The 15900-nt window shown below is 46.6% G+C and overlaps 1 protein-coding gene across 1 annotated transcript in view; it reads left to right on the top strand.

Moving 5' to 3' along the window:
• The window catches only part of MYO1D (myosin ID), a gene marked incomplete at both ends in the record, with an annotated part of 109390 nt that overhangs the window by 72820 nt on the left and 20670 nt on the right, over nt 1–15900 (top strand). Inside the window, one exon of the mRNA XM_080633281.1 lies at nt 337–491. Within this exon, the coding sequence (XP_080489407.1) occupies nt 337–491 (155 nt within the window). The remainder of the gene's footprint in view (nt 1–336; nt 492–15900) is intronic.

Consider the following 15900-nt stretch of genomic DNA (forward strand, 5'->3'; position numbering starts at 1 on the left):
GCATGTCACTGTGTTCCCAGTGCTGCATTTGTGAATTTGAAAGTGGTTGTTGGCCAAATACATGATTATTGTTGGTTTTCCCTTGGCAGAGCAAGCTGAACCCTCTCCAACCTGTCCACATCTTTTTTGTGGAGTGCAGACCCTGCTGCTATTTCACCTTGACTCTTCCAGCTTGTGGAAGCAGTACTGAGGACCTGCCTGCTGCTGTCCCCTGAGCTCTGGGGTGGAAGTAGAAGCTGAGAGCGAGTGGGGGCATCTTGGAGAGGAAAAAACGCGCCTGACGAGTCGCAAAGATCTATCAGTGTATATAACATTGTTCTTGCTTTTTCTTCACAGTTGATAGGATTGAGTGTCTCCAACGGAAAGGACCAGCTCGTGGTCTTCCACACAAAAGACAACAAGGATCTCATTGTCTGTCTCTTCAGTAAAGAGCCCTCTAATGACAGCAGGATTGGGGAGCTGGTGGGAGTCCTGGCCAGTCACTTCAAGAGGTCAGTGTTGGGATTAGATTTTATTGAAAACTCAAACATATAAAACACGTCAAATCAGAAACTTCCAAGAACAGATCCTCATGAGGTCTGATGTTGATCAGCATCACCTGCAGCCTTGGCTTTTGCCATTCACAATGTCGTGTTCCATTTATGACCCATACTGAGGAGTCTTTACAGGTAAATACTCATGCCAAGCTACAAGTGGCAGGACAAAGAGAATGAATTTAGGTTATATTAGGTCCCTGGGTAATTTACACTATGAGCGCAAGGGCACGCTGATTTAGCCACTTCTCACCGTGTGAAGCTCACTGCTGTCTGTCCTGCTGGAGATAGGTGCTAAGTTCATTAGAAATTAATTCTCTGCATTGCCAGAATTTATTTTGGGCAATTCAGTACTGAAAAGTCACAGAAAACATTCTCTGCTTTTGCTTTTACCTAAATGTAGTTGAATTGCAAAGGTAGCTGCTCTTGAAGGCTCAGGAGATGATGGGTATTGTAAAGCAGCACACTTCACTTGGGGAGACCTGTGAAGTAGCTGGAGGCCTTTCATTCCAGGTGACATCATCTTGAGGCAGCTGATGCTCCTCAGTGCTTTATAACACATCTCTAATGTTGGGAAGAGCTGTGGAACCCTTGATAACACTCCAGACCCTGTATGTTCAGTGTTCAGACTGCCCTGGTGTGCTGTGCCTTTTGGTCAGATGTTCCTACAAAGCACTGATCTTTTTTGTCCCAATGGGAGGCACATGTTCTTCATTTTAAGGAATTGTGTTGTGTGGCAGTCAGTCTAAAATACTGCACCTTTCCTATAAGGATATAAACTATTGATCTTCAATTTCTTATACTGATGTTAACAAGGACATTTTTCTCTTTAGGACTAACTAGTTTTTATCTAATCACCATCTGTAGAAGAATGAAGAAGAAATACACTTATATGCTGTTTAATCTTCACTTTAAACAATCATAGAATCATAGAAAATTAGGGTTGGAATATTAATATATATATATTAGCATTTTTTAGTGCTTTGAGTGACAACTCTCAGCACAACTTGTTCAACAGGAGAGACGGTCTAAAAGGACATATTCCTCCAACATCTAATAAAAATTACTGGTTTAATGGTAATGTACAGGAACAGCTCACATTAGTTATCCAAATACCCAAATGTCATGGTTCCCCTCTTCAAAGCAATATCTGGAAATCAAAATAAAAGGAAATATTCTTGGTTTTCAGCCACTTTCCATTTTCAAAGAGTAAAATCTCCTGTCAGTGAATGGGATTAGCTGACCCCTTGCTTGAGAAGCACTTTGGGAATTCCTCATGAAACAGAATTAGCTGAAAGTCACCGTGTGCCTCATGGCAAGTGTCAGGTTTCTCTGTCCTGCCTGTAAGAAAGTTGTTGCTGTGAAAAGAAAATGGATTCAGCAGTAAAATCTTGAGCCCCAAAGTTCAATCTGTGTGACCCTGTAATGGGACTTCAGAGCTCTGCTCCCACGGGGACATGGGGAGCTGCTTCCTTGGGTTACACTTGAGCTCCTCTGAACATACAAAGCAATTTCCAGCCACCTCAATCCCAGTCCTGAAGCCCCTATTATGGGGTTTTAGCAAGGGTAAGGTTGCACAGCTCCTCTTGGTTATGTGCAGCATAGTAGGTAATGGTACTTCAGCTATTTGTGTAATAAAATCATGTAGAATCCTGTGGTGTTCTGTATTAGTGGGTAGGAAAGATGAGGGGGAGGCTAGTGGTGTCATCTATGCTGAGGGCACCTAAACCTGCTCACTCAGATGGTTTGTTTCCAGGTTCTATTATTTTCCCAGACTCTTTGAACTCAATGCTGACACATCTTGCATTGGGAATTTTGGAGATTTTCAGCAAGACACAGTTTAGACATCATAGAAGAAGTTTCAAAGCAAGCTGAAATAGAAGAATGCTCCATCCCTGGCAGTGTTCAAGGCCAGGCTGGACAGGGCCTTGGGTGACATGGTCTGTGTGAGGTGTCCCTGCCCATGGCAGGGAGTTGGAACTGGATGATCTTAAGGTCCTTTCCAACCCAAACCTTTCTATGATTCTATGATTAATGTTTGGTGTAAGATACCTAAGGAAGATCTGCATGGGGAAGTGCAGCCTTACAACCCTCAGCACCTTTCTTTACCTGCCTTCAGCAGCGTATGGGAATACACACCAGGGATAGACCTAGGATTAAAGCTTTATTATGCTAAATGCTATAAACAAGCAGATCCTGGTCCAAAAACTTCAGAGTCTGGAGATGGGGGGAGCAGTGGGGTTGCATTGCATCGGAGGAGCAGAGGCTGCAGGATCAGGACTTAGGAGAGACCAAAGCTGAGCTTGAGGTTGGGTTATGCTCAGCCTAGGGGAGACCACTTTTGGGCATTCTGAAAAACCTTCATTTGGAAGGGAAAAGTGCACTTTGACTACTTTCCTGGTATTCACATCTTCAGCCATAAATACTGGTTTCACTAGAGCTGCTTAAAACTTCAGATGAGTGCAGTATTCCCTTAATCCCCCTGAACTCCATAAATCAAGCGTCAGAATAAAACTGTACCAGAATTGCAGGCAATTTGGGGAGACTAAACATATTTGGTACAGAGAGAAGAACTCACAATTGCTTTTTCTGGGTTTTTGCTCTTTGCAACAGCTCATGCTGTGGCAAACAAAGCTTCCTGCAAACATGTTTAAGTGAAAGATTGTTAAATTTGCCATTATCTAAATAGTGGTGTTTAAGGTTGAGCTCCAAGAGCACTGCCTACGGGGTGATTTTTGTTAATAGTATGAACACAGAGATGTTTGTCAGCCAGATGGGAAGGAGCACTCTGTAAATACACATTTTCAATCCACTGGGAACAGTGAGGGCAAGGATTTTATATATTTTTGATGCTGTCCATAAAAAAATGACAAAGGAGATTCAGCCTGCTCTGATTTTGCTGGTTTAGGAAAAATTCTTCAGCTCAGTGCTGAGCACAGGGGAGCACAAATTGTTAAGTAGGAGAGTCCAGTTTGTTTAAAATCAATTCAGTATTCTGTGTTTGAATTTCTTCCACTGATACGAAGAAACGAACCAGGTATCGTGCAAGAAGTTAAAACCCTTCACTTTGTCATAAAGATGCTCTTTGATATCCAGACTGTGCTGATTTTAATCAGTTTATAATCGTTCCTTTCCTTTAAAGCTGTTTGCCTTTTTCTTGTAGAAACCTTGATTAACTGCTGACATGAATAGATTTACATGTGAGTTAAAACAAAAGCATCTTGTCTGTAGTCAGTGAAATCTGAAGGAGATGGTGGGGAATTCATACTCTTGGGCTTTGGGGACAAAGAAAGAAAGAGGAGCCCAAACTGGTCTTTGAGAACACCAGTGTGGTGATGTGCTGCTCACAGGGCGACCCCACTCCAAGGAAATCACCATCTCCTCAGGCAGAAAGCCTCTGCACAAAGGGAGGGTGTTACCACCGCTGCTATCAAATTAATCTGTCACTTCAGCTTTGGGAACGTTAGGAAAATTATCCAGGACCTGACAGTGGGTGTCAGCAGCGCCAGTGATGAGCACTGTTTAACTGGAAGTTTCTATCGATGCTGGTGGGTTCTTGTAGGCTGAACGGGGTCAGAAGGAGTTGAGAGCTGCTTCAGAAAAGCGGACTGGGCAGAAACTTCTTCTAAACTGCTATTTAATAGGATTTGTCCTTTGTCACTGCTGCCAACTAACCCGTGTTTAGCTCTGATTCAGCTGTGCCAGTGGCTGACACCATTGTTAGCAGCGGCTGGAGCTGACAAAGGACCAGACTTTATTCATATCAGGCTCTTCCCCAATGTTTCTTTCAGTGCTTGAGCTCTGGTTTTATATAAATTTCTATTCATAATGGATTTGTAGTAAAATTCAGGGTGTTTTGAGGGGGGAGCCCTAACCCACAGGTAGCTGCTGGCTTTTACACACCAGTTACACTGTGGGAGTGGCAACAGGAAAAAGAGATTCCTTATGCAGAATAAACTGTTTGAAATACATAAACTAGAAAAATTGGCTTAATTCTCTCAGCTTGTCTTAGTGACCTGAAAAAACGACCGAGAATTTCACTGAGATTTACCTCTGGCTAATTTATGGTCTTCAGAATCTGGTAATTCCTGTGTAGGTTTGTCACTCTCGGTTGTAACTTGGGTTAAGAAATGAGTTTTCCTTGGAAAATACGTTGTGTAAAGATTTGTTGCTTTCAGTGACTCCTGGGCACTTAGGGGCGGAATTAGAGCCCCCTGATGGAACCCTCTCTCTTTTTAATTCTTTTATGCTTTGGAAAACCTTTCTTCAGCTCTTGATACAGCTGAGCTTTCCAAACACTTGTCCTGCTAGAGAGGAACCCGTAAAGGATCATGGTAGAAGGTCATTTCCCTAAAACTCCGTCTTCCTGATGCTGCTGCTGCAGCATTCCCTGTCTCTGAAATGGGTCCTGAGCTCCCTGGCCAGTGGTCCCTTCCCCAGCTCACGTAGCTTTTTGTTACACTTCTCAATATGTTCCTGGCATGGAAAAACCCCTTTGTCTCCTGCAGTCCTGGATTTGTGATACTGAGAACAAAACGAGCTCGAGAGCGGGGCTTGGGCTTTCAAGAGGCTGAGTTTAATTTTTGCAGGGAATTTTGAATTCTTTATTTGGGTACTTGCCCTCTACATCAAAAAGTCAATTCTTTTGTCTGATAACCTGAATAGTAGCAATTTGTTGTATTTTATGGCCTGCCTTTGAGTATGAAGAGGTTTTATTGTCAGTTTTTCTTCCCTGGCCTGCCCATGTCCTACTACCATTGTCAGCACAAATTCTGTCTGAAATCCACTGAAAGGATTCTGCTTTGGCAGAAACACATTCAAGTTACTTTATACCAATATCTCCATGTAACTTCAGTGCTTTCTATCTATAAGCAGCAATCAGAGGCTAAAGCTCCATCCAAATGTTCAGGGTCCTCCTGGGATGGGGATCGTGGTAGGAATGAGAAGTTATTGTAGAATCGTCATAGAATTAGAATAGTTTGGGGTGGAAGGGACCTTAAAGCGCATCCAGCTCTTGGCTTTCAGCAAGACTGGAAGTTTGACATGAGGACAACCTTGCCCGCTGTTAACAAACTGATATAAGCAGAAAATGTCTCCTGAAGACCCTTCAGTGGTACAAGCCATAGTACAAAAATCCCAAGCCACATCTTGAACCTGAGCATGGTACCACAGGAGCTGGCTGATGTGGCAGCATCCCGCTGCCAGCCGCACGTATGTGGTTGCACAAGGTTGTAAATAGTGATGATCTTGCTGTTGGTTTAATTCTCAACCAAAGCATTGGCTGCCTGCTGTTCCAGGAGCCCTTCCTCTCCAGTAAACAGATGGCCCCACGTTGGCTGGCCTTACCCAGGCTTAGTTTCACCAGCAAGTCAGTATTATCAAGCTGTCAAAGGACCCATCTGCCCCAGGCAGCTGTCCTGGCATGCAGCAGTGTGTGTGCTGGGAACCTCCCTGCTTTGCACATCTCAAGCATATCAAACTTTTGCGTTTGGGTTTTATTGGGGGGGGGGGGTTGTAATTCATGCCATCTGCCTCCTGTGCTTAGCTGAAGGGATGCCATGTTAGAAAACAAGTGACTAGAGAAGAAATCTTTTATGTTTCCATTGTAGCCTGTGGTCTGACATATCTACAGTAGCGTGGTTTACTGAACTTCTTTTAAACCCCTGAGATTTGAACTCAAAAGGGATGCACTTTTGGTGTCAACACACACCTTCAAACTTGTGCAAATCCTGGTGTGTTTGGTGCCTGCTCTCCCACTGACCGCCGGAGCTCAGCCATAACCTGTTTCCTTCCCTGTACCGTGGGATGCTGCTGACAACAGCGCTGGTTGGGGTTCTCAGCACCCAGGAGACCTCTGTGTGTAACTCTGATTACAAACCTTCAGAGGTTACAAATGTCTCACAGACGATGCTTAAACATTAGCAGAAGCTGATGCAGTTTCCATTTGTCTGTAGTGAGTCACTTGCAGCCTGGGTTTCCTACCTTGACTCTCATTAGTTCTGATTAAGGTTCTTGGTGGCTGCTGTCCATCAGATCTGTGGACCAGATTCAGGCTCATGAACAGCTTTTCCCTTTAACTACACACCTTCAGTTTTAGAAAGAGCTGTTTGGAGAGAGCTTCCTGGAGCTAGCTGGAGTTCAGACTGCTCTCCTTGCCAGCTGTGATGGACGGATTATGCCTTTGTGTATACCCTCCAAAGGGTAATGCTGACAGGAGCTGTGCTGTTCCTCATTTCTGCACCATGCTGTGCTATGAGCTGTGTTATCAATTCAAGATGCTTTAAAAAACCAACAAGTAATAGTCACCTTAAACAACCTGGCCTGAAAAAGTGCTGCTGGTTACACGCTAATGGGGCAGGTCATGCTTAGAGCTGTAAAGCCTGGAAGTGATCAAAGTGACATGCTGCTTTGCCTTAAAACCCAGGTTTTTTGAGGCAGAACATCAAGTACTCAGGGATGTGTGTGTGGGGAGAGGTGGCAGACAACTCACAGCACAACTGCTGCTTTGCTTTGGAGGGACTAAATGAGCTCAAACCTCAACAGTGGTGTGTGAATTGTTGCAAGGAGATCTGCTATAACAGTCCTTTAATGCTTCAGTTGGCTCCAGCACTTATCTTGCCACCGAGCTGGAGCCTAATTGTGCTGTAGCTGGCATTCCAGCAGCCCTGGGACAGCTCCACAGGTTCCCTTGGGCATGACCTGGCTTTTCTTGGGAGCTCACATGGGAGTTCCTGCAATTAGGGGTGCCAGCAGCATTGCTGTGGTGCTGAGCCCGCGGCTGCACCCAGAGGAAAACAATGACCTGTTTTCTTCCTGCAACACTCGCTGCTTTGATCAACAGCCAACAGAAAGCGCTTCATGTGCGGGGTTTGGTACCCTGCAGGCCAGGGGAGACGGTTTGTCTGCAGAGCCCTTCTCTCCCTGCAGCCTGGCTGTGATGGGGCAGTGAGCGCATCCCTTTCACTACAGGTAGTTTCTCTCAAGGATCTCATTTGGGAGCTGCGGTGCTGTGTGGTAAATGCAGATGAATTTGTCCTATCCCTACAGGCCCTTGTCCAAAGCCCCTCTCCAGCTTTCCCGCAGCCCCTTTAGGCACTGGAGCTGCTCTCAGGTCTCCCCTTCAGGAGCCTTCTCTTCTCCAGGCTGCCCCAGCCCAGCTCTCTCAGCCTGGCTCCAGAGCAGAGCTGCTCCAGCCCTCGCAGCATCTCCGTGGCCTCTTCTGGACTCGATCCATCAACCATGTCCATTCATCTGACATCCCAGTCAGCCCATGCAGGCTGGCAGAGCGTGGTATTCATATGCTGGAGGGGAAACAGCCACAACACAGGAGCTGAGCAGCTTTTGGTGGTGGTCTTGCTTTGAAGCCAGTGGGATCCTGTGCCAGACACAGCAGGATTTTGGATCCAGTGTCCTGCACTTGGATGTCTGTGAGAGCACTGCAGACTGCTCTGCAGTGTAGAGTCACAAAACGGCAGATGCTGCGCCATGGCTTGGTGGGTTGTCATCCTTCTGGGCTTTGAGTGGCCGCTGCAGTTTGGGTCTCTATCCACATGGTGAAGCTCTTCTTCTGGCCTCAGCATGTTCCTCTGTTCACCTTCCTGGCCTTGGCTTCCCTGCATAGCACAGAGGGTGGTGTTAGAGAGGAGGCAGCTACTGCATGGGCATCCTCCTCCTTTTCCTCTGCCTCCCGTCTTTCTGCAAGCACACAGTGCTCCCCAGGGCTCCTGGGACACTTTGGGTTTCTTCCCACTTCTCTCTTTTTTCTTCATTTTTTCCCCCCAAATCCCGCTGTGGAGCTGGGCAGGGGGGGACTGGGGCAGGAGGGCTTTGAGGTTCATTTGTTCAGCACAAGAAACCTGTAAGGTGGGAAAAGAAACCCGAAAGGAAAGAGCATAATGCTCCAGTTCCATTAAATCCCTTGGCATAAAATCAAAACCTGCATTTCCCCGTATTCCTTTCCATGCCCAGTTCCATACTGGGAGGCCAGGCAGCCACGATGCTGGGCACGTGGTGAGGTGCAAGGCTGGTTTCAGAAAGGTAACACACATTTTCCTCTGGAGATGCTGCCCTCACTGCCAGGGAATTGTGTGAATTCTCTTTTTCTCTGGCATTTCTCTCAAATAAGGATTCCAGTGACTGACGGGGGAAAAAAAAACAACAAGAAATAAACCCCATCCCCGTAATATTTACTGGTGACCTACTTAAAATCCTCTTTCCTCATCCTCGGTTAGTGTGTATGCTGAAGTGCTGTCTGGCTCGCAGTCTCCAAGGAATTGTAGCAGAATGCTAATGAACGCAGCCTGTGGCCCCTCGTTTGTTTAACAGCCCTTTCTGACAAGATGTGGTTTATTTTTCTTATTGCATCATTAAGACTTTCCTTCCCCCCACCACTTGTGATGGATTTTCCTGTTCTTTGCCCTCCCTGCTCGGAAGCCGTTGTGTTCCGATTGCAGCAGAGCTGCTCTTTGAAGAGCTGCTGTTAAATCACAGGATGCCTTCATCTTTGGGGTTTTTATTCTTTTTTCTTTAGGAAAATTAGGCTTCCAGCTCTGTCCCGGGGAGGCTGAGCTGTGCTGTCAGAGGCCTACACTTAGCATCCTTCATTCTTCTGGTGAAAATGATCCCATAGAGGTGATTATTTAACAGACATTTTATACCTACTCTGGTATATTTATGTAGGGTTATTGTAACTGGGTTTGCAGAAAATCGTCAGCATTGTGCATGTTGTACCTCTCCAATTTCTTCTTCCTAGTTTTGTTCTTTACAAATTCCTTTAGAGGAAGGATAGGATGTTCCGCCTTGCTCCCCCCTGCACCATGGTTCCTCATGAGGAAAGTTGGGGTGTATGTTCCTGTTTTCAGGCACAAAGAGCATGGCATGATAGTCCTCATCCATCTTCCCTGTGGCACTCGCAAACTGGCAGGAGACAAGTAGGGATTGACTGGAAGAGCTGCCAGAAAAGTTTTTGCCACAAACCATGGCTTGCTGGAAGGGAGAAAATCAAGATTCCAGTGAGGAATAATCTGCCTGGGTCTGTGTCTGTGGAAGTTATTCCAGGCAGATTAAATGGTGTATTTAAAAGCATACAGAGCCAGCAGCTGGCAAAGCAGGAGGAAGGAAAAGGCTCCAGTGATGTTGACCAGAGACTATTTGTTACAACCAGTGGGGTTTTAATGTACCATCTCCCTATAACCTTATGGCTGCATACATTCTGATGGCTGATGTCACCTTAAAATGCGCATAGAGCACATTCCTTGTCAAGAAGCATTGATCAGCACTTGTGTCTTATCTCCTTATCTCTTTGATTTCACTTAATCTTCCAGAGCCCATGGTATAAATTAATATCCCGAGTGTACGGGGTGCCCTGTACAAAGCATTTTTGTATATAAATGGCACAATATATCCTGTAACAGAGATGTGATTCATAGGCTATTACATGTTAAATCTTAGGTGGAAGCCAGCTCACTTAATTTATACAAAGTAATTAGATTCTGAATTAAATGCACAAATGATTTTTATTTTCTTACCCCTTCTTGCTTTTCCTTGTGTGAACTCAGAAGATGAGCTGACATTGGGGAAGGTGAAAGTGTTCTTCCTTCTCCATTGCCCTGGCAGGGTATCTGCTAAGCAGTCCCATGGGGCAGACTAAGGCCAGATTTACAGAGCTGCCTCCATCCCCACGTGCCCTGCTCACCAAATGAGCTCTGCTTCAGAAATCACTGCTGCGCACTCAGGCCTCAGGAGTCTCTTCTTTCTCACAGAAATAGGTTATGTTTGTGTTTGCATGGATGCTTTGCCAGCATAAGATGTTTTATTGATGTACAGGTTTGTACAGGAGTTTTATGGTGCATCCCTGGAAGTTGCTCCAAACCCCATCCAACCTGGCCTTGAACACTGCCAGGGATGGGGCAGCCACAGCTTCTCTGGGCACCCTGGGCCAGCGCCTCAGCACCCTCACAGGGAAGAGCTTCTGCCTAAGAGCTCATCTCGGTCTCCCCTCTGGCAGGTTAAAGCCATTCCCCTTGGCCTGTCCCTACAGGCCCTTGTCCAAAGCCCCTCTCCAGGTTTCCTGTAGCCCCTTTAGGCACTGGAGCTGCTCTAAGATCTTCCCAAAGCCATCTCTTGGGTTGCTGTATAATTTTCTCTGTCCCTCGAATACATCATCAGTCTCAGCCTGCTTATCTTCATTTCTCAGAGCAGTGATCTGACCAGACGTGGGCATCCAGGCTGGATTTCAAATGACTTTGCAGGTATAAATGTCAGGGAAGATGAAAGGTTGAAGCTTTGTGGAGTGGATGAGACTGGCTGTGAAGGGAGCAACATCTATCTCTCCGAATGCTTTGTTCCCTTTATCTATGAGGACAACTGTCTTGAACAGCACATTTCACTCCCCCGTGCCAAAGAGCTGTGCCAGTACAGCTGTGTCTATATAAAAAGTATTTTTCAGCAGCATGTCAGTCTCTTTGTGCATCTTCCCACCCTTTGCTGACAGCTATTCCTGGGCAGGTTTGCATTTAGTCTAAGCCTTACTGAAGTGAATGCCTCCACAGGGTTTGCACTGGATTAGCTAAAGAAGTTTAATTAAAATGGAGTTCCTTTGTGTCTAGACAGGTTGTGAATGGAGGTGGGGTTTTATACCTCTAAGTAGCCACTTGGTGAAGGATCTTGAGCTGTGGCTCTGGGGATGAGGCGCTCGCCCCATCTCATTTGAGGTGTGCCATTGCTTTACCAGGCGCTGTTGAAAGAGGGCTAATGGGCTTTGGTTTGTTGTTTTATCTGAAGCTCTGTCATCTCCTTGTTTCATTTCCAACAAACTCAGAACTGCTTTTTCAAGGTACTTGCCCAGCTGGAATATCCCTAAATACGCGTAAAGTCCCAGGTCACATCTTCCCAGACTCCCGTAAGAAAAGCACACCAGAATGGTTAAGCAGGAGCTGTATAAATTTTTAAACAAAGGTAACAAACCAAAGAAGAGGTAGAGGTGATGAAAGGAAGGTGAGAAAAGAAGCAAATGAGATCCCTGATGTGTAGCTCTGCCTTTCCTGCAGCTTCTGAGGCACCCTCACTGCTAATGAGTTTGATGGCTTTGGCTGTGTCAGCTGAAACACCTGCTGGCCAGTGGCAGTGGGTGTTGTCACTGGTGATGCTAGCAGGGACTAGGAAGAGATGGGGTTGTTTTTAGGCCACAAGTCTGTGTCTGCTGGTTTTTCTAAGTCATTAATTTCAAAAAGGGAAATAAAGAGGGTTTTTACTGCAGAGTAGTTGAAAAGCAAAAGGCGTTATCCAGCCACATTCTGCCTGCATTCCCCCATCACACTGGCGCCCCGACACTGTGGCCATTTATCAGATGGAGTGAGCCACAACCAGCTCTCATCCTGCTGAGCTCACATCCTCCTCATCAGTGGAAGTCACCCCAAGCAATGTTGCCTGTCCTGGACTTGAAGACCAATCTCTGATTCCATTTGTGTTGCCAAGATGCAGGACAGTTTTATCATCAGCTTGGGTTCCTGTTCATCTGTGTTACCCGATTCATACCAGATTTATACATTGGCACAAGGACAATGTTCTAGGGAGGAATTGTATGCACAATTAGGGTGTGTTGTACCTGGCTGTGGCTTGCAGAGATTGCTCTGAGGTTCAGAGCAGTAGGGCCACTTCTTAAATCATACAGAAGATATTTCTAAAGTTATTGATCTTACCCTATGTTGTAGGTGATGATGCAGAATAACAATAATCTGTTCATCAAACTCCCAAGCTCTTTTCTAAGGAAAGAGGAGGAGATGCAAAGGAATGTGCCTGGGACTCAGGGTCCTTGCATGGTTCCCTGTGTCAGCAGCCTCTCTGCAGAGCAGAGAGTCAGCGCTCCTCAAGTTCTCCTTCACTTGCCAGCATGTAGGCTGGGAGATTCCACCATCGTCAAACTCGTCTGTCTCCAACTCAGATGGGACTCATCCCTTTTGGCATCCCTGGGAGATATGTTACTGCGTCTCCTGCTGGAGTTCAAAGGAATTGGGTTAATGAGCATAAAGCAGTGAACAGAAAGTCACCCATCAAATTATATCGGCGTTTGTTTGTCACTTGATCCGTCTTTGATCCCTGTGATGCAGGCAATTAAATACAGCAGCGATAAACACAGACAGATCGTGGCGACCTTACAAGCTAAATTTAGTCTTTCTCTTTTGTATAACATGGTCTGCAGATGAAGCTAGAAACTGAATGAGCTGGGTGAGGGAAGAGACCAAAAATGAGTGGAAAACCTTTTGTCTGAGGATGTGGGGGGAGGCTGTAACATCCTAAAATCCTCGCGTACTTTAGCAGGCTTGGAAAAGAGTCAGCAGCACAGTCTGTGAGAGGAGCAGCAGCTCGGGGACAGCTCCATCAGAAGTAATTGTAGCTGACGGCTTCAGCTTCCACGCTGCTGAGCCAGATCCTGCAGTGGGGCTCACACAAGATGCTGCTTTTGTCTGGAAGAGCGGGAGCAGGGAAGTGGCATCAGAGCCCTGCTGGTGGGCAAATAGGGGTAGGAAAGAGCTCTGCACTGCTGCTATTGCGTGGTGTGGATGATGTCATAGGCCTTTGGAACAGAAAAGGGGTGCTCCCTCCATCTGTTGCTGGAATAACATATGTGATAGTCCAGACCTGACCCAAGAATCAATGATTTCCTTTCAAGTTGTTTAAATAGTCATTTGAAGAGCGTCCTCTACCAGGAACTGGGAGAGAGGCACCAGTAGATCCGGGAGGTTCAGGGCAACAGCAGCATCCTCCAGCGAGTGGCCCTGCAGCATTTCTGCTAGGGCTGTGAGCACCACTTTGCTGCAAGGTTGGCCCTGGGAGTGTTCAGTGAAGGAGTGCCAAGAATGCTGCTGCAGGAAAAGCCGGGGAGCTGAGGCTGCTTGTCAGCATGAGAAACGCCACCCTTGCTGACAGGCTTTCGGCTCCCGTGGCTGTCTTGGAGAGGGCTTTCACCAGCCCGTGGAAGGCAACACGTTAAAGCTGTGCCATGTCAAGCTGTAACACTGGCTTCCAAAGAGAACCGTCTGATGAGCTCCTGGTGGGGTGGCTTCTCTTGGAGCTGCCCATAGCGGCCACAGCCTGCGCTGGGTCTTGCTGCATGTTCTCAGCCGAGCTCCAGAGTGCAGGAATTAGAGGTCAAGGTCTGACTGCAAGTAAGAATTACGCTTGAGGGCATCTTAATTGTAACTCCTGGCTTAATTGTTCCTTTATAGCATCATGAAAAATATTCAGGGGGCTTGTGGAGTGGAGCACATCCTGGAACTGCAAGTGATGGGAAAATGTATTTCTGCAAAGCAAGGCTGTTCTGTTCTGCCATGACTCAGGCTCGGTGCTGTAGAGCACAAATAGAAATGATGCAGCAGAGAGAGGATGTTCTGTGGTGAGGAAGGTGGCGGTGGGGGCGTGCTGCAGTTTCAGATCCCTGCACGTTAAAGGAGAAAATTTTTAGCTTCTGCAAATGTTTCACTTCCTCCTCATATGGCAGCAGAACTGAACTGATCCCAGCTCCGGAGATGATACTACCAGAAACTTCTGATCTAGTCAACAAGATGCTGGCTACTTCAGTGCTATTAATAACCTTAACTGGGGAGGATCTTTATCTGTAAAGTGGCATGATATTAGTTACATCTCGTGTTTGTCATGGGCCAGTTGTCAGAGCTTACATACAGAATTGGCTTTTAATATTTTGAATTGAATTATCCTCTGCAGCCTTGACTCAGCTCAGGATGGAGACAGAGGCTGGGCTGTGTGGGAGCTTGGTAAGGAGCTGCTGCCCTGCCTGCAGTCTGCCTGTCCTGCCTGCAGTCTCCTCTTTAGCATAAGCATTCCTTTTGTACCTGTCTGCAGGGATGTGTTGGTATGTCCAATGCATTCCACTGCATTTCTCCATGTGCTCAGTTTAATTTAGATGGGTGGGAATTAAGGTACCTTTAATTGTAAAGACAAATCCAAGCCATGGATCTGTTGGGGTTTTTTAAACCCTCAATACTGTAGAATATTTTAATCAGCTTTATTAACTCTGTGAGCACAGGAGTTCAGCCCATGCCAGGTACACCTCTGAAAGGAATATTTCCTCTGGGTAGCCCGGTGGGTCCAACGGCTGGTGCCCACCCCAGGAGGGGAGCAACCCCCCAGCATCAGCCACACCGCAGAGAGGCCGATGCCTTGCAGGGATCTTGCCACACAGCCAGAGCATCTTTTGTTTCAGCCTTTCTAGGAACCAGCTGGAGCAGAGCCAGCAGGGAGGGATGGGAAGGGGGCCGGGGGGAAGCCTGGGCTTCGAATACAGATGCAGAGGGGGGCTCCACGGTTGAAGAGGAGGGGAACAGGATCATCCTTTGTACACTGACCACTGGACAAGCTGCCCACGCTGCTCGAGGGTGATGGTGATTTTGGAGCCAGCGAGGTCCCCGAGCAGCGGACAGTTGCCATGGCAACAGCAGCAGCATCGCAGGCACTCGCTGTCACTCCTCTCTGGTTTAATGGATTCATTAGCAAATCCTCACAAATAATAGGAGCAATACAAATATGAAGATGGCTCTGTGGCAGAGGTGGGGCTCATGGAGACCCTGGGTTGTGGCTGTGGGGTCACTGCTGCTCCTTTCTCCACATGGAAGCCACGCTCAGGAAGTGATGGGGAGGAGAAGGGCGCCTGTCTGCATCCCCGTGGGCTGCAAGAGAGGGCATTTTCTCTTATTTTTAGCACTGTGCTGAAGCACAGTGCTGGATAGAAACCCTTAGCATGGAAATTACTCAGTGCTCTGCACACTCCCCCTCATCAGATGCAGCTGTGTTGAGTTGATGGTGGCTCTTCAGACCATACAGAAATGGGGAGACAGCACCAACGAGCCTGTTTCTCACAAGTACCACGAACTGGGTTGTTTCTTTTGCTGTGTGTGATTTAACACCAGAAGTCATCTTGTTTCTCAAACTACAGCCAAGCTTTAGCTGCGCTGTAAGGCTGTGCAGCACCATCATGCAATATGTAGAGTGATTTTCTATGCTGAGCCTTATCATGGGTCTAAAGTGTCCTTTCCAATTATTATAATACTTTTCTCCCTTCTCCTCCTGTAATATTTCCTCTCCCTTACTGACCACAGCTCGAGCGGGGGAGACAAATCCAGTCCTGCATCTATGCAGGTTCATTTTTCAGAGATAACACATGGAGGCAATGCCACTTGTTCAAAAAAAGCCAACTCCTCCGCCTTACTTCTGGGGCAATGGCAGAAAAAGTACATCTGCTGGAGCAGGCAGCTGCAATTTAAAAGTGAAATGAAAATTTGGTCTGTTTGTCTGGTCTGACAGGGTTTATTGAAGTCTTTCATTATGCAGCAGGTTCAAGAAACCCTCTCTC

The sequence above is a fragment of the Psittacula echo genome, assembly GCF_963264785.1.
Source record: "Psittacula echo genome assembly, chromosome: 23".
Lineage (NCBI taxonomy): Eukaryota > Metazoa > Chordata > Aves > Psittaciformes > Psittacidae > Psittacula > Psittacula echo.